Genomic DNA, 20,556 nt, shown 5'->3' with positions numbered 1-20,556 from the left:
ATAAAAGGAAGAGAGTTGGTGATAGGTCAGAGCCTTGAAGAACACCACTACTGACAGCTCTAGACGAACAGCGGCTGTCTACAACAGCAGCTATAGAATGACAAGAAAGGAAGCTAGAGATGAAGGCACATATAGGATAGAAACTGGAAGAGGGTAGTTTGGAAACCAAAGATTTATGCCAGACTTGATCAAAAGCCTTTGAGGTGTCCAGTGCAATGGCAAGGCTTTCGCCAAAGTCCCGAAAGGAAGATGATGAAGACTCTGAAAGGTAGTTAAAAAGATCATCAGTGGAGCATCTCTGGCAGAACCCATACTGATGATCAGAAAAAAGATGGTGATAGGAAGATGTTTTAAAACGTTTTTGTAAATGAACTTGAAAACTTTTGAAACACAGAATGTTAAATAAGCACAGGATGTTAAAGCAAGTGGGTGATAGTTAGAGGGATGGAAATGGTACCCCTTCTTTGGGACTGGCTGAATGAGAGGAAACTTCCAGCAGGGAGAGGTACAAGTTGACAGATAAAGGTGAAACAGTATGCCTAGGCAGGGTGTAAGCACAGAAGCACAGTTCTTGAGGACAACCGGGAGGGATCCCATCAGGCCCATATGTTTTGTTAATATTGAGGCCAGCGATGGCAGAAAATACACCAATTGAAGAAATTTAAATTCAGCCATGAGGAAGTTGGAGGGGGGAAGTGATGGAGGAACAGCATAGGAATCATCTAAGGTGGAACTGGAGAAGAAAGTCTGGGTGAAGAGTTCTCCTTTATCAGTAGAAGAAATAATTACAGAGCCATCAGCGTGGAAAACAGAAGAGAAAGATGATGAAGTAAAGTTGTTAAAAAGGTTTCTGGCAAGGTGCCAGAAGGAGCATAAAGAATTTAAATAGGAGGGTTCAGAGCATTTAGTACAAATGAAATTGTTTCTAGCAGAGCAAAGAACAAACTTAGCATGATTCCAGGCAGAAACAAAAAAAAAGACGAGATTCAAGGGTGGGTTGGCTCTGGTACCTTTCGTAGGCCTTCTCCTTGTTGTGGAGAGCAACAGAACAAGCGTGATTAAACCAAGGTTTTTTTTGCATTAGTCACAAGATATGAGAGAAATGTATGCATCTATGCCCGAGAGAATGAACCCTATAATGAGCAAGGCACACTTGGATGGTGCTTGACCATGGAAGAAATAATCATTGCAGGGAAAATCAAATAAGTACTGTCTGAGGGCCTCCCAATCAGCAGGTCCAATTTGGGGGAGGCAGGAAATTCAGAGCTCCAACACTCAGCCATGTATGATCCATGGACAGTACAAATACACAGCATCATATTTTTCACAGACTGGATACCATGATTCAGTTGAGCCAAACCCAGTCAACGCCAGCACCTTGCTCCACATCATCTAACACGTCCCTGCCAGAAAACTTATCAAACTTGGGTTGCATAAAAGGGTTGGGGAGATACATGACCTTCGGGATCCTGCAAACAAAACAATCCAACACAGTCACTCCTAGCCCAGGATCCAATGCCCATCTTTATGTGTACCCAAAGGAGGAGTGCCAATCTGCCCAGAAAAGAAAGTCTTCCATCAAGGACTTTTGAACTGGGGCACAGTTCTAGATTTTTTTTTTATCTTACCTATTCATAATCCCCAAGAAGGACTTAGACAAATGACTGCTACAAATTCATAAAAGCATGTCTATTCAAGATGATGAATGTAGACACTTTCAGACTCCATCTCCAACAAAAATGTGCCTGGCCTCTCTGGACGTGCAGGATGCCTTTATGATATGTTCCAGTACGGCCCCGGTATTGTAAGCTCCTAGCTTTTCAAGTGTAACAGTCCAAATCTTCCAAGTTGTTTTATACCGTTACAGTCACAATCTAGCACCCGGGATCTTCATGAAGCTGATCGAATACATTGTTACAAACCCAATTAGCAGTGGGGAACAGAGATCCTAGCATACCTCAATGACTGGCTAATCACAGCCCTGCCCAAGTCCTACTGCAAGCAGGCAGTCATTTACATAAAAATCCTAGCATAAGGTACGGGCTTTGCATTCAACAATGAGTGAAAGATGAAGCTAACCCAATAACTATTCTACAGTTGGAAATGTCTTGGGACACAACAGCCACTTCACTATCTCCATCCCCAAATAAAAAGTTTGCTGCAGTCATCACTATTTTCAGATGTTCACCTCAAAGAACAGTGCATGTCAGATGTAGAAAATTCTCATAAGGTCACTCAGCTTCACAACACCAGGCATCACTCCAGGTAGGTTATGACAAATGAGAGATACGCTCTTGAGAAACATAGCCTTCTCTGGAGATCTGGACACTCTCCAACCAGTGCCTCTGTCAGTGACATGTCACATGGAGACATGGCTTAATTCAAAGTCCTGCTAGACACATGCTCATTGGACTCCTCCTCAACCAGACTTCACTATCCTGATGGATGTACTGAACAAGGGCTGGAGTGCAGTCACTCAATGCCACCAAAGCCACGGACTGTGGTCTGTCTCAGCTAGTTTCATGGAAGTACCAAAGAGCTTCATGAGGCCTTGATCCTCCTATGCTAACATGGCCTGTTGCTCAAAGATAGGTCGCTTGTATTCTGGATGGACATCAAGGTTACAGTGTTCTCTGTTTGTTGACAAGGGACATCTAGGGAGGACACACTTTACACCTCAGAAAAGATCCTCTCCTCAGCAGTGAAGCTAGACATTTTTCTCTGGGTATCCTACCTCCCAGGGACATAAAATATTTGAGCAGATGCTCTCTCACATGCAAGTAATGTACTGTACTAGTATGTCATCAGTTAAAGGGGTTCTGACAGTGATCATATTCACAGCTCTTACCAAGTCACCACAGCCTCCTACGGTCAACTTCTTTGTATCCCATATTAATGCACAGCTTCAAACCTTCCTTGTATTCACCACTACAACCCATGCAGAGGGCACTCTTGATTGGGGTATCTGGACTTCCATCTATCTTCTTCCAGAAACAAACACAAAAATGCTCCTCAGAGTAACAAAACTATAACACTTTCAAAGCAGAGTTTTACTGATAGTACTGCTTTGGCTGCTTCAGCCTTGGTGCCTCAACCAACAGTTTTGGTGTCCATATCCAATACCTTTGGTACCAACAGATCAATATCCATTCATGGAGACATCAGAGACATCACTTGCCTTACACACCTGGAGTTTTTGTTGTACAGTCCACTCATCTTTCCACACGTTAGGTAACAGAGCTCATCTTCCAACACGTACACACTTCTAACAAAATAATATGAGTCATGTTAGAGGGCCTTTGATAACTTTTTTATCAGCTAGAAGTTATTCTATCAGTCAAAAACTTCTTGGATTATTGGGCAGAACTTTTGATTTTTTTCCCAAACATCTTCAATCAGGCTCAGTTCTTACTGTAATATGGACTTGGTGTGACAATTCTGGAAATAATTTTTTCTCTCCAAAGGAAGGGATTCTGCAAAATGTATTAGACCTAGTATGTAGCATCTTCCTCCAACATGGTCACTGTAAAGGACCTTTACTTAATTAGTCCATGGACTTTTCCTCTCTCTACATTATCCATTGCCATACAACTTCTTTATAAGGATTTGTTCCTGATAGTACTGGCTACAAAAGCCAGAGACTTGGAACTGAAGATGATGACCAGGTTCAAGAAGTTGGTGACTTTTGCACATGACATGACTGATTTGACTATATAAGCTACTCTAAGCTTTGTGAAAAAATAATTCAGAGATATTCTGCTCTAAAAATGACATATTTCAGCTTTTCTTTCTAAATTTGCCCACCATCTTAATACACCAATTCAGGCAGTTGGATGCTTCATTAACCCCTAGGGTACGCAATTCCCCAGCCTCGATTGCCCCCCAGGATGCAAAAACAGGCCTATTTTTCGACTTTCTCAAAGGTTGAAAATTTCATGCCCGATTTATAGGGCTTCAATTTACACACCTGAAAACACAAACCCCACCCTCCTAGACCCAATAGTTACCGAGCTATGGCCCATCAAAGTTGATAATAGTTACTCATCGCGGCCCTGGCAAGAAAGAAAATACGCTGCTCACACCTGTTTTCTTCACAAAAATGCGTACAAAAATCACCAAAATCAATTTTTTTTTGGTGTGTATTGATGTTATAAACCATTGGAATGTGCTTAGAAAAAAATAAAATGGTGACAAACCCCCCCAATAAATATGATAAACAGGAAAAATTATCCTCCCCTCCTCTCCCCTCCCCATATCTCCAATCTCCTCTCTCCCCTACCCTTCCCTCCCCCCCCTTTTTCCTCCCCTCCCCTCACCTAACTTCCCCTCCCTCCACCCCTCCCAGCCGAGCTGTCAAATCTAGCTTGGGAAAATGGTCATGAACCCCCTAATAAAAATATGATAAATACAGTAGTAAAAATTATCCTCCCCTCCTCTCCCCTCCCCATACCTCCAGCCCCCTCCCTCCCCTTGCCTAATCTCCCCTCCCCCTTTTCCCCTCCCTCCTCCCCTCCCCTCCGAGCTGTCAAATCTAGCTAGTTTTTGTTTCATTTCTTTTCATTTTTGAAGGCTCCAACATGTTCGGATACCTCGGCATAAAATAAAATGTCTTTTTCGAGTGGGTTTAGAATAAAGACAGCTAAAATAATTGTGGTGTGCATATCTGTATGCAAAGACACGAATAAATTACAGGTAATGATTCAAGAACACGCACCACAGAGCGTAAAAAATACACAACATTCGAGGATGGGAGGTAAAGATACTGCGTGCTAGGGGGTGGGGGTGAGGGTAGGGGGTTGGGGTGGGAGGTTGAGGGTGGTGGTGGGAGGTGGTAAGACCAGGAGGGGGAGTATGGGGATGGAGGGATGGGAGGAGACCACCACAAGACACAAAGGAAGGGCCCCAGTGGAGTACAGGGACATGGAGGGAGAGTAGGGGGGAAATACCTTCCCCAGTCATGGGGGGATCCACATGGGAGGGGGGGATGCATGAGGAGGGTGTGGGAGTGGTGGTGGTAGTGGTAAGAGCGGTGGGAGGTAGGGTAGCAACAAGGTAGTGGGGTAGAGGGACGTGGCGAGAGGGAGGTGGAGTCCCCCCCACCGCCTGGGTATGGGCCTGGGTCCCCCCTCTGGTGTATCCAACCTTTAGTTCTGATTGGTTAGAAGCCATCTGCATCACAGTTGGGGTGGAGCCGGCTGCCGCCAGTTTTGTGTGGATGTTGCACGATCGGTGTTGCTCGTCCTTTTAAGAAATTGCGCAAAAAGCCTGATCGATGAGATTAGTACTTTAGGGGCTAACCCCTAAAAGACGGGTTCCTGCATATGCTGTCCATGGGTACTAGGGCCAAAAAAAAAAGGTGTACGCATATGCGGTCACGCCCCCCCCCAAAACCCACCCCACCTCCCTACCACCAAACCCACACACCACCCGCCACCCACCCCACCCTCACTCCCCAACCCCGACCCCCTACCCCCTACCACCACCCCATCCCCAAACCCCTACTGCCCCCCCAACTCCCCCAATACCACCCACAGCCCCCTACCACCCCTAACCCCCACCCTCTCACCACCCATACCCTCCCCACCCCATCCCCATCCCCCATAATCCCAATTCCCCCCAAATGCTTCCCCACCACCCCCTACTCCCCCACCATCCACAACCATCCCCCACCACCCAACACCCCCTATCCCCCACCTCCTACCACCTTTCCCCTACCCCCACCCCCCAACCCCCTACCCTCCTCCACCCCCCACCCTCATACCCCTCAAACCCCACCTCCCCAAACCCCCCACAATCCCAAACAACCCCACAACTCAACCCCTGCTGCCACCCCCACCTAAACCCCACCCCCCTCCCGATCCCCCACTTACAACCCCCACCCATCACCCCCACTCCAACCTAACCCCCCACCCACTACCTCCCCCAAGCACCCAGTCCCCATCCTCACACCTCCCCACAGCCCCAACACCCCTCCACACCTCCCCCCCCCACAAATCCCCCACCATATCGCACCCACCAATTATCCCTGTTTTGAGCGTATGTCAGAATATTATGATGTCCGTCTTTTAGGGGTTAAAGAGGAGCCAACCAGTCCTAGATACTGTCCTCTGAATATAGCCAGACTCCAAGGAACCCTGTTTCATGGTTCAGATTTCAAAGCTTCCTAGGTTAATTATACAGTTGTGGATCTCATTTCTAGACAAAGGTCAACAAGGTTCCTGAATGGATGCTTGCTTTAAATTACACTGCTTAACCCGTGGATTGCAAGCCACAGCTCAGGCTAGGTAGCGTTGCGTTGTGATCCACAGCTCAGGCTGTGCTGGCCATGCATCACCATTAACAACTTAACCCCTACGCAAACTTAAGCGTGGTGACATGTGGAGGTGTAGGAGGACTACTGGGCCTTGGGATAGGCAACTGCCCCCAAGAAATAGGCCCTGAGCCTTTGCCCAGAGTCGGACACATAAAAAAAAAAAAAAAAAAAAAAATTACGCAAAGACGGAGAGAGAGAGATTTTTTCTTTTCACCAGATGATGCCCTGGATGTTTATCTTCAAGTTTACAATAAACAATATATATATATATATATATATATATTTTATTTATTTTTTTCATTTTTTCACTACTCCTGTACATAAACTTACACATGGCCCTACGCAATGACGGAGAGAGAGTGATTATTTTTTTTTCACCAGATGATGCCCTGGATAATTATCTTCAAATTTATAAAAAACAAAGACTGAAAAGAAGAAACTTGTTTTTCCTTCTTTTTTGTGTATCACTGGGTGGGATTAAAAAAAAAGGTAATTGCGTAATCCACGGGTTAATGCTCAGAATCAAGGCAATATTAATGACAGCCTCTGGGTCTTGGTCAATACAGTACTTTCCATAATCCCCATACCCTGGCCTTGGTAATCAATTATAAACCTGCTTTCCTCGCCTATGTTTGAAAGCTGTCACACTCGGGTAGCCTGGGACTCTCTGGTAGGTTTAAACAGAGGGACTTGGATTTTCTACTGCCTACCCTACCCCATTGCTGTGTCCGCTTTTGCCATGAGATGCTGCACCACACTCCCCCCCCACCCCACTGCTGCTAGAAAACAGCATTAACAATATGGTGAGAAATGATAGTTATTCATTGTAACTTACATGTACTGTAGCCCACTATGCAGGCATGATACCGTAGAAGTACAAACAATTTTCAATCAAAACTTTAGACGTTATCTTTAAGTTTGACATTTTGTATCTGCTCTGCATTGCCTAATGCTATATTGGATAGCTTCCTAGCCATGATGTTGTCTGAGTCAGTTAATGGAGGATTTTATTTTGAAACCCTTTCTTTTGATCTTTTACAATGTTACACTTTTTGCTATCTATCTATTTATTTATTGCCAGACACCTTAACCCCTACGTGCCAGTTGAAGTGTATAGCTGTCACGATTTTGGGCACGGAGCAACGCCAGTTGACGTGTATAGCCACACGCATCTTCCCACTACCCTTTGAACTTTAACTTATCCTTACTCATCGACGGGACCACTTGGAGACATGAGGATACTTTCAGTTGAAAGAGGACAAGTTGATGAGTCTTATGTAGCTTTAATTTTTTCTTTAGCTCTAATAGTTTGGCAGATATAGGGTTTGAAGTAAGGGCATTTTTTCCAAAATCACGAAGTCCCCTGTAGGGAGGTGTGTGACACTGGAAACCCCCCGGCATGTAGGGGTTAATCCTGTATGGGGTGGCCACAAACAAATCACCTCCATGTCACCCTGTCCCCGACCATGTCACTGCCCTGCTCCCAGCTCAAATACCCCTCTCTCATATACCTCTCCACTCCATCCCTTCATCTCATCCTTGGCCTCCCCCTCCCTCTCCCCCCCTCCATCTCACTCACATACACTCTCCTCGTCAGTTTCTAGTTCTGCATCCGCTCCACATGGCCAAATCACCTCAATGTGTTTCTCCTAACGCTTCCTATCACATCCACATCCACACTACAATGCTCCTTCACTTCCTCATTTGTCAGTCTGTCTCTCCATGCTCCTCCCAAATAATTCATTTCCACTGCTCTCACTCTTGACTTGTGTCCCTCCAACAATGTCCAAGCCTCACTTCCATAAGTTTGAGTTGGTATCACAATACTGTCAGGCTGTAACTTTTTCACTTCCATGCTCACTTCCTGGTTTCTTATCAATGCTTTCAAAGAACCAGCAACCTTTCTTCCTTGTTGTACCCTTTCAAGCACTTCAACCTCTAAACTTCCATCCTTACTCAACACACTACCCAACTACTTAAACCCACTCACATTTTCCATTTCCTGCACATCCAACCTCACTGTACATTCATCAACTTCATTTCATTCAGCGACTTCTCTTCTCTCAAAGACTGTAACTTTACTCTTCCCTACATTCACCTTTAGATTCCATTTCTTACACACACTCCCAAACTCATACGTCAAGCCTTGCAGCTCCCCTTCGTCTTCACTTGACAACACAGTATCATCCGCAAACAACAGTACAGGGAGTTTCCAAGCACTGCCCTCCCACATTAGGGCTGCTTCAACATCCACTGCCCTATCTTGCATCTCTTTTATAACCCCATCAATATACAGATTGAACAACCATGGGGACATGATACATCCCTGTTTCAGTTTATGAATATGGGAAAAGTGTTGGACATTTTATTCCCACATTCACATATCATTCCCATTTATTTTTCTTCAAAATATTTTGTGCATTTGTTCCTATTTCACTATCTGCATCTAGCATGCTTCCATTTTGATCCCTTATATTTTCCCACTTTCCACATACTCATTCCAATACTTTTACACCTCTCTCCAGGCCTGCTTCCTATCTTCTAAGACATATGAATTAATTTCTTTGTATACACAGTATTCTTCATTTAATTTCCTTTCTCTATACTAATGTTTCCTTTATTTCCTCTTCAGTGTTAAAAAATCAGGATGTTGTATTCTCAGATAGGCTGTAGGGAAGAAACAGTTAAGGTTAGCTTTGCCAGGTATGTTATGAAATTCTAACACTTTGACCAGCCCCACATGTTTGCCTCACTACACCCCAATGTCGGCTGGGAGTTGCCAGGCAGCAAGTAGTTACCGACAAATGTTTATATTCTTTTCTTATTTCTGACCTTTTTTTTGTGCTATGTTATTGATTTTAGTGTCAAATTGTTTGCAATTGATTTTTATATAACAATATATGCATATAAGGTTGAACACAATACCAGCATTACCAGTACTATAACAGAAAGTACAACAACATGTGAAAAAATGAAGGCAGTTTGCGTAAATGCTTATACTCTTTCTTTATTTTCGACATTGTTTTTTGTGCTATTTTATTCATTTTAGTCTCTCTTTGTTCACAAGTCTTTGTTCTACAATAGTATATGTATAAAATAATAAGCAAACAACCAACATCACTATTAATAACACCGTAAAAATGATGTGAAAAAACATAGGCGGTTTGCGTAATTGTTATACAGTACTCTTTATTTTCGATTTTTTTTTTTTTTTTGCTATTTTATTCATTTTAGTCTCTGTTTGCAAGTCTTTGTTCTACAATAGTGAATGTATAAAATAATGAGCAAACAACCAACATCACTATTACTAACACTGTAAAAATGATGTGCAAAAATGTAGGCAGCTTACGCAATCGTTTATAGTCTTTCTTTATTTTCAGCGTTATTTTTTGTACTATTTTATTCATTTCAGTCTCTTTTTGTTCACAAGTCTTTGTTCTACAGTAGTATACATATAAAATAATGAGCAAGCAACAAACATCACTATTACTAACACTGTAAAAACTATCTATCGATCTATATACCTAGGCTGCTTCCCCCAAGGAAAGGGAGGCAGCCGAGACAGGACGACACATTTCCCATTTACTCATCCATTCAAACACATTCATTCACATCTTAGCTGCAAAGGGGAGAAGGGACAGATTCTCACCGCACCACACCGCACAAGGGTGAACTGCGCAGTGAAGTCAGTGACATCCGCAACAGGGCCCGACAGCAGAGCTGGTTTACCCCTGCCACATCATAATAGACCCATCCCCTTACCCGCACCTGACCTGACTAGCTGATCTGACCAAATGCGGGAGAATATCCCCTCAGGGCTGTGTCATCATTTACTCATTCACAATTTCTCTCCATTTATTTGTCACGCGCAGCCACTCTTCCTTGTTCAACAGACATCCCTCTCGCATCCAGCGCTCTCTTCACACTGTCCATCCATCCTATTTGTGGTCTGTAAAAACGACGAGAAAAAATGTAGGCAATTTGTGTACAGTACTGTAAAAGTTCATACTCTATTTTCGACATTATTTTTTGTGCTATTTTATTCATTTTAGTCTCTCTTTGTTCACAAGTGTTTATTCTACACTAATATTTGTACAAAATAACAAGTAAACAAACAACATCACTATTACTAACACTGTATGGAAGGACAGGCGGCTCCATCAGCGCGGTCTCGTGAATATTTATACTCATATTTTATTTTATTTCTAATGATATTTTGCATGCTACTTCATTCATTTTAGTCTCTAATTGTTCACACGAGTTTGTTCTACAGTAATATATGCATTCAAGAATGAACAGAACATGAATTCACTATTACTATGACAGTACATGGAGCAAATAGGTTAATATACTGTACTGTATATGCATGCATTTGAAAAATAAAGAATTTATACACAGTAAATACATCTATACTTACAACCTAATGATGTTTGTAAAGCACAGGAAGAATGGGAGGACACTGGCATGCATTTTAAACCTAATCCCATGAACATCAACCGATAAATGGATTTCTGGTGTATATTTTACTTCGAGACGTAAATAACATCATTGCCCAGCTTGCGGAAGTTTTTCAGATGACATAAATAACGTTATAGGCCTGCCAAAGTGCTAATATGGGTTCAAGTTATGGAGAACTGCAACACTTTACTACAGGTATTTCAACACAGTTGATGTCTACTGAAGGGCACTGAGAATAAGTTTAACCCCTTAACCGCGGGGCGTCACTTTCGTGACGCTTGGGAGCAAGGGATCATACCGCGGGGCGTCGCTTTTGTGATTCTGTGTTATTTTGAATTCACCCGGGCTTCCAAGTGGGGGCTTGTATCATCTATCAGTACTGCCAATGTCCAACACTAGTCAGCACTCCTAATCTCATCTGTACTCCCATCCATTGTTGACAATTTAGCCATTTCTCCCCGTTCTTGACTCCCCTCCCTACCCCCCCTCCATTACCCTATCCTCTCGCCTGCCCGGCCGTGCTACGCTAAGTAAATCTTCCCTGGAATTTTTCACTGATTTCATCCATTGAAATAAGCCCTATGTCCTATTCTTATACCAAATAATATATACAAGAAAGAAATAAGGTAAGTGAGAGTGCCAAACACCTGGAATTGGCTAATTATCACCTGACAACACCTCACGTGCACTCGTTCGCTAATTTTCGCTGTTTTTTTCCCCTTGAAATATGCCCTATAATCTATTTTCGTAATAAATATACATGTAAGGAGGGAAGGGAGAAGCCTAAGTGATATTTACATTCACCTGGAACTACCTAATTTATAATGTATTGTCTAGATTTCCTGCCAATCATATCAGTGCTAAACAAAGATGTTTCAAGATCTAACATTGGTAGCTCTGAAAATATATCTCCTAAGTAGGCCTCTAATCTATTTTCGAAATAAATATACATGTAAGGAGGGAAGGGAGAAGCCTAAGTGATATTTACATTCACCTGGAACTACCAAATTTATAATGTATTGTCTAGATTTCCTGCCAATCATATCAGTGCTAGACTTAGCTGTTTCAAGAAGTAATATTGGTAACCCTGAATAACCCCTTAGCAGGCCTCCATGCTAGCCCTCCGTTATCAGGTTACTCTCAACTTCCGAAGTGAGAGTACGTATGTTTCTTCTTGCTGACTTCAAGGCCTTTTTTCACCCCCATGCAAATGGCCCTGTGACCTTTCTCCCCTACTAAACCTCGTGTGGAAAGAGGTAAAGGGCTGACAATTGATAAAAGAGTGACTACGATCTTTCTATTGAGTAAAACAGTGCAAGTGGAATTGTAAATAATGTGTGAATAATGTGTAAACAGCAAGTGAAAGTAATGAATGTAAATATACGTGGACAATGGAAAACAGTTTTATAAGTTATTTCAAGTGACAGTGCACAACACAGTGTAAATAAAATAGAAATGTAAATAACGTAAATAAAATAGAGAACGTAAATAGAAATGTAAATGAGTAGTATTATAAGAATACGAGTATATACCCTAGGAGTAATGAAAGTGAAAGTTTCACTCTAGCATGTCTGAATGCTATGAGTTATGAGAGTGAAGATGAAAGTGACATTCACTCTCAATGCCAGTATACAGGACGAGAAAGTGAATGCTACGTATTTTACTGAAAGAAATTGAATCCCTACAGTGACAATAAACTAATACTACTGAAGGAAACTTATGAATAAAGACTGTAGATATATATAAGTGTTATATAGTAATAGAAATATAAAGTGTGAGGGGTTTTATGAATAATAAATGACAGACTACTAAGAGCGAACTAGTGCCAGTGCGACGATCAGACGCGCTCGTAATTTCCATTGCTTTCACAGTGTTTTTTTTTTTTTAGTATGGATCCCAAACTACTTGAAAATTGTAGAATAGTGTTTATAGTGTTTGTATCTGGCTGTGGTAATCATATTACGGGTTGTCGGGAAGTGTAAAGTGGAGACTTCATTACCCTACTTCAGAGGTCTCCACAAGTCCTACGGTAACTGACGAAGGCTCAACAATCATTCCAGGAGAAAGCTGAAGGTATGTGCCATAAGCATATGTAATTTTATTATTCCAGGACTAATAACTGATTTTTGGCAAATATTTTTTGAGAGTCTGTCGGAGCCCAAATAACCCCGCGGCACACGCAAGTCATTGGTAAACAAGCCCGCGGTGTAGGGGTTAAACCATTCTACCAAAAAAACTACAATGCTTCTATGATAAACAATAATATACAAAACAGAAGTACCTCAGGTGCTCAGTACTTCCAATAATTCCATTCCAATTATCACTGTCATCAGGATACTTCCCTGGTCATGACTTCAAGAGGTGCATGGTGATTATAACTTCTATTTTTACTGTGAAACTTTCTCAACAGTCATCTGTGAACACTTCAGTCAATAACTACTGTACAAGTATACCTCACTATACGATACCCTAGCTTAACAATGGGGGCAGAAATACCACCATACCCCACTTAACAATGGCCAAACCCCGGTTTAACAATGGATTTTTTTTTTTTTTTTTTTTTACCGATTTTGATGATATTTTAGACTAAAATTGTGTGTTTAGGTTGATTTATAAACTGCTTTTAGACTTAGATTAATGTGTTTTAGCCAAAGATGGGGTGAACATTGTCATTTTGGGGCACAGTTTACTAAGCTTGATTTTTTCCAGACTTATACTTGATAGTTTTCAGATTTCATTTGTTGGTTTAAGTGAGTTATTTACAGGTGTTAAGCTTAGGTTAGCTTCTTTTACAGCTATTAGGTCATTTAGGTTGACCTTAAACTTTTTTTGGGCTCATTTGGGTAAGTTTTGGATATGGTTGGGGGGGAAACCCAAGGCTGAAAAATGCATCCCATTACTTTACCCCAATATATGATACCCCACCTAACTATGGGTTTTTACCTAACCAACTGCATCGTTAAACTGGGGTATACCTGTATTTACCTACCATCAAAAACTATCCACCAGTTATAAAGTGACAATAAACAATACAAATTTCAGAATCTAAATTATTGGTTAGTGGAAATCATGTCCATTTTCAGTTGGCAAACCGTGGCAAGCACATACTGTAACAGTGTGAGCTTAGAAAATGCAAAAATTGCCAACAACTACATAACATTCCTTATTTGTAATGTATCCTACCTGAAGTATTTTCATTCAGGCATGTTTGACTTCTATTCTATTTGTCTAGGATATGCTACTTTTTTCCTTGCAATCATAAAAAGTTCCAAATGATATGTTAGGAACAGCATTGTGAAACACACAGTGACACCCCCAGTTAGGCAGGTTCCATTTAAGATTTTTATCACTTCCGCAGAGAAATGAGCCTTACCCTGATTCTTATTATGTGGAAAAGATTCTTGTTTAAGCAGGAAAATCCAAGATTTTGGCCCTCCCAAAACATGGTCTGTTAGGCACTGAGAGTCAAAAGTCCTGCAAAAGACGTGCCGACATGGCCTGATGCAGTGTGTCTGCATGCATGTTTACATAAATATTTAATCATTTTCCTCACAAAGAGTTACAGGCACTAGGAATGTTTTATTACTTATTAAAAGTGAGAGTGAGGAGTGTTGCTGGATATGAGTTGAACCGAAAGCAGGTGACTAGCTATGTATGTTACGTAACATAAAGTTGACAACCTGATGGCATCACCCAAGCACCTTCTGCATGCATGTTTATGGAAACATTTTATTATTTTCCATACAAGAAACTACAAACACTAAGAATAGTTTATTAAAAGTGAGAATGATACATCCCTCCTTGGCACCCAAGCATCACTTCATTCCTTGTCATGATAACTGATCACCATTTATTTACCACTCTGTACACTCTAATTAACCCGTTTTTATGCCTAGTCATGTTCCTACAGGTTGCATGTTCATTATAAAAATTATCAGGTAGAGTATTATCTTGGGGAGGGGGGCAAATTTTTCATGAGGGCCAAAAGGGGGACTTTGGTAAAATTTCTGAATTTCACCATAACACTTACCCTTATAACATGGGTTTCTATGGTAAAATCTGCGCAATTCTGATTTCTGCAAAAAATTCAATGATGCATTAGCCACATACTTGGAGGGGTTACTATACATGCTGTGTGTTGCCCAAGACAACAAATATTTCATCCCCATTATATTACGTCACTGTCTCCCTCAATCTACAGCCTAACACCTTAATCCTGGAAAGGGTTGCGACAAATGAATTGCCTCCATGTCATTCTGTCTTCTGACATCAGGCTGCCCCCTCTACAACTCACACCCCTCTAATTCATATACCTCTCCACTCCTTTCCTCCATCTCATCCCCAGTATCCACCTCCTCTCTCCCTCTGTCTCACTCACATACATTCTCCCAGTCAATCTGTCACTCTCCATTCTCTTTATATTGCCAAACCATCTCCTAGTGCCTTCCAGAAGATCTACATTAATGCCATACTGTTCCTTAATTCATTTGTCTGTCCAACTGTCTCCCCACTTAACTCCACATGCTCCACTCAAATAACTCATTTCCACTCCCCTCATTCTTGACTTGTGTCTTTCCAACACAATTCAGTAATACAAAGACTTTTTTACTCTCATGGTCACTTCCCTACTCCTTATTATTGCTATCACTCAACCTATATCCTTTCTTCTCTGCTGTGCCCTTCCATGTACTTCATCCTCTAGATTATATTTATTCACTAAGCTGATTACCAAATTACATGGAAATACGACAAACCCAAACTTCACTATCAATAAAACAGTGTGAGAAAGCAGCCACTACAGTTATCATTCAGTGCAATTTTCAGATTATCTATGTAATTAACAGTACTACAGCATCTGCATTTTACTGCTGTATTGCAAGAAACCAAGTGTATAAAAGCAACATGTGCTTACATTTTTCTTTTTTTCTTTTTCACTGGCAGCATAGTTACACCACCAGCTGTTGAAGACTGATCATAGCTAGGAATCATTGAAAAAACAAACTGACGAATGATGTTTTATCATGTGACCTCTATCTTCATATTATAAAAAAAAAATTAGATGGCTTGTATAATAGTTTCTAGCTGAGTTTGGCAGTTAGCATAGAAATGTGGAGCCAAAAATGAGTGATATCATATAAACATGGTTAATATCAGTTTTGATAACCACACCATATAATAATTAAAATAATAAATTTTTATATGGATATTATATACTGTACAATATATATATATATATATATATATATATATATATATATATATATATATATACATATATATATATATATATGTATATATATAATATATACATATATATATATATATATATATATATATATATATATATATATATATATATATATATATATATATGTATATATATATAATACATATATATATATATATATATATATATATATATATATATATATATATTCGTACAGCCAGCGCACACTTGACGGGCGATCAGAGTGCGCGAACCTCACTTAACAGGGAAGACAATTTTTGAGGCCAGGACATAATTATAATGAAGGTAAAAAAAATCTACCCATTTTTTCGAAGACCGTACTATTCTGTGATGATAGGGATTACACTGCCTGAGGCCACAAATTATGGTTCAAACAGTCATTACGCGAAAAAATTCATAACATAGTGGGAACAGACATACCGCAGGAAGCAATAGTCACAGTGCAAGTTGCATCAGCCAATGATGTAAGGCTGTCACGTGTCTGTGTGGTGTGTTGTCACTGTCCACTGAGCATTCCTGCCCCACTTAAGCCTACCCTCTTCCTACGCTCTGGCTGCACACGTGCTCTGTGTGATCTTTGCTCTTTTTTTGGCCACGGACCTCAACTCTACCTCACCCAAGCAAGCTCACAACCTCTTCAGTTCAAGGTGAGTAATCCTCCAGAGTTTGTATGTAATGACATCATTATTAGGTAGGTAAATGTCACGGGAAAAATCCCTGAAAACTGCCCCAAAAAGTGAACTTAGGGCTGGCTTGGGTACCATGAAACCCTTTAACATGTAAACATATGGCCCTATAATGTGAAATTCTCATAAAGCTGGCCTTTCCAGGGACAATATTCACGCGCTATGTGAGTACTCGCTGAATATATATACTGTGTGTGTATATATATATACTGTATACTCCCAATTGTTATCTATCTACCTATCTATTGCGAGATGCCTTAATCCCATAAGGGGTGGCCACAAACAAAACACCTCCATGTTGCCCTGTTCCCCACCATTTCACTGTCCTCCCTCCCAGCTTACATCCTCCTCTCTCATATACATCTCCAGTCCATCCCTTCATCTCATCCTCAGGCTCCCCCTCCCTCTCCCCCACCTTCCACCTCACTGACATACACCTCCTTGTTAGTCTCTTGCTCTCCATCCTCTCCACATGGCCAAACCATCTCAATGTATTTCTCCTAACACTTTCTATCACATCCACATCCACACCACAATGTTCATTCACTTCCTCATTTGTCAGCCTGTCTCTCCATGTAACTCCACATGCTCCACTAAAAAAACTCACTTCCATTGCTCTCGCTCTTGACTTGTGTCCTTCCAACAAGGTCCAAGCTTCTCTTCCATACATCAGAGTTGTTATCACAAGACTATCTTGCGGCGACTTTTTTACTTCGGTGCTCACTTCCCTATTTTTTATCAATGCTTTCAGAGAACCAGCCACTTTCTTCCTTGCTGCACCCTTTCAAGCACTTCATCCTCCAAACTTCCATCTTACTCATCACACTACCACTTAAATGCACTCACATTTTCCATTTCCTCATCATCCAACCTCACTGCACATTCAGTGACCTCATTTCTCTCCAAGACCATAACTTTACTCTTCCCTACATTTACCTGTAGATTCTGTTTCGTACACACTCTCCAAACCCTTTCACCAAGCCCTGCAGTTACCCCTGATCTTCATTTAACAATGTAGTATTATCTGCAAACAACTATACAGGAAGTTTCCAAACACTGTCTGCTCTCTTTATGGCCCAAATGCAATTCTTAAAAACAAGAAAACTTTATATGGATGATATATATGTCTCAAAACATCACAAGTGTTCACAGGTTATGACACTGCTATGTAGCCAAAGGGCTTTTTATGTAGCATATGTCCAGAAAATTAATCGCTATGTATATATTTCTGCATACTTCTGATTTCATAAACCAAAATGATACTTTGCAACTGACTGATTTCTTTCAATTGCTTTACTGGACAGAACCTGATAACTTGTTGGGTGCCAGTCTACAGTATAATGCTTTTGTATAATAATACCCCTTTTGTGTGACCTTTGTTTTGCCTTGGATTATTAATGCTTATTCAAGAATCATGGTAAATTAACCATACTGGTGACTGATAAAAAATATTATGACATGAAAGTGAGAACCATCCCACTTCCTGCAAGAAAACTAATGTGGAAAGAAACTAACCTATTACTATTATGAAACATAAGATTCTTAAAACATGTAATGATATACAGTATATTAGGCAATGGTCAGACATCGTGTTCTACAATCCTTTATAATTTCATGGTTAGCACAACCATAAATATATCTCCCTATTAAATGAGCCTTGCCTGCTGTACAAGACAACGTAAGTCACAAATGGGTCCCTGAACTCCCAAGCATTTCCAAGCTGGCACAGAAAACTACAATCATTACTGTTCTTATTGAGACCAACGAACATCGCATTAGTGGTTCTAATTCTGTATTTGCAAAACAATTTTGCAGAGCCTGTAACATCGTACCTTTGAATCTTGTGAGAATTGAAAGTCAACAGTCATTAAAAGAAAAAATGCTGGTATATATCACATTTCTGTAAAAAAAAAATGCTGATATATATCTCAGTTGCTAACACCATCAACAGATGCTACATGCCATGAATGTTAAAATAAATAAATATTACTGATAATACAGTTATAATTCTGTAGGCATTATCAAATAAAATTACATACCATTAAAATTCTACATCCAGGCTTTGAGGATGCAGTACAGTATAAATATTAAACAATGCAAGGAAAATGGAGATCAGTAATGAATGCGACTACTGATGGCATGATGTGATGAGAGTAGTCATGTTGCATGAGTATACAAAACACTTGTAAAAAAAAAAAAAAAAAAAAAAAAAAGGAAAAATCAGCATTGAAAAGAAGAAGAAGATGAAGAGGAGAAGGATGAGGATGAGGAGGATGAGGATGAGGATGAGGAGAGAGAGAGAGAGAGAGAGAGAGTGTGTGTGTGTGTGTGTGTGTGTGTGTGTGTGTGTGTGTGTGTGTGTGTGTGTGTGTGTGTGTGACTAATTGGATAAGGTATAAATGCTTCATCTCTGCCATTGTTATGCAATTTCAAATATTTTATTTGTACTTCTTTCAAATACTTTACTTGTACTCCTCTCCACACCTTAAGACATTTCAGTGCAATCACTATTTATCAATTTCATTATATCAAAGTGAGTAAGTACAGTACATGTAATGCATTATGCATCAGGAAAAAATACTAATAAATATTCATAAAGGAAAATATTCAGCATCTCAAACCTGGGGCTGTATATGATGGAAAACATATCAAATAACAACATAATGCATGTTGTCAACAAAACAGTTATTCAGTAATGTTATCACATTACATTATTTCATGATGTAAAATTGTTCATAAATTGTGAAAGGGCCAACTTTATACATAAAAACAAAGTCATGAAAAAAAAAGTAAACAAAAAAACAATGAAAATACCTGCAGGATTAATTATCGGTGGAAAATAAGTGGATCCATAGGAGTCGGTGGGGAACACAACCATGCTAAAATCATATACTGCAAAATGATGATAACAGAAAAATTATAACTGAAAAAGGATTAAAGAAAAATATGAAAATAATCTGCACAACAAAACATATAAATTATGATAACTCCAAAATACTGAACTGCATATGACTACAGTACAGTATATGGCAGATGTTCAGGAATAAAAGCCGAGTGAGAAAAAAAAAAAAAAGTTGAGCTGAAACAAATGATTGTCAGTCTTGATATACCAGTTGGGCTTATTGCTGCAGTGCTACACTTCTAAAATGTTTCTCTGTCTGAAGATTTCTCTTAGTTATATCATAATAATCTCTGTTTTATCACTAGTTACGTGAAACTAGCTGCATGCACAAACAACTTAATTTTGCTGACCATATGTACTGTACTGTACGTTTGAATATATCTATACATCATCAGCATCATTATCCGTATGTGTGTCTTCTGTGAGACACACACCTACGCCACTTTTATCCATGTAACCTACTGAGTGTTACCTTGTTCCACCTCAGCCCTGCAAGTGTATATACTGTAATTATGCTGCATGGTGTAAAAGATTTTCTTTTGTATTCAACATATGAGGAGCAAGGTACAGTATTAGTCATTTATTCATTTACATATTTTGTTAATACATTAACACTCTCATAAATAGCTGATGCTATACACAGACGTACAGTACTGCTGGTAGCATAATACCTCTCCCAAGTATACAGAACACTACTAAGCAATTTGACTGTAACAAATATGCAATGTTGTGATAACCTGGGTTGATTAGGCTTTTCTTGTTATCAAAATAGCTTTATAAGTTTATTTTATACACAAAATATTAAAAGAAATATTCCAAACTTTTGTATTCTGAGTTGAAATAACTGTTAAAGGAGCAGGAGCTGAGTGGTTAGCATTGCCAATTATGGAGCTGTTGGCCCAGCAGCCCCAGGGTTCAAATCCTGATGCTGGCAACTGGAACCACTTGA

At 40.1% G+C, this 20,556-nt stretch overlaps 1 protein-coding gene across 1 annotated transcript in view; it reads right to left on the bottom strand.

Moving 5' to 3' along the window:
- Positions 1-20,556, bottom strand: part of LOC145399138 (protein turtle homolog B-like) — a 348,093-nt gene that overhangs the window by 141,949 nt on the left and 185,588 nt on the right. Inside the window, exon 12 of the mRNA XM_080271876.1 lies at positions 19,520-19,597. Coding sequence (XP_080128002.1) covers positions 19,520-19,597 — 78 coding nt within the window. The remainder of the gene's footprint in view (positions 1-19,519; positions 19,598-20,556) is intronic.

Source organism: Coenobita brevimanus, chromosome 47, assembly GCF_032717465.1.
Source record: "Coenobita brevimanus isolate Jiangsu-jjx chromosome 47, ASM3271746v2, whole genome shotgun sequence".
NCBI classification, from domain to species: domain Eukaryota; kingdom Metazoa; phylum Arthropoda; class Malacostraca; order Decapoda; family Coenobitidae; genus Coenobita; species Coenobita brevimanus.
This window is presented reverse-complemented; position numbering and strand designations above follow the sequence as displayed.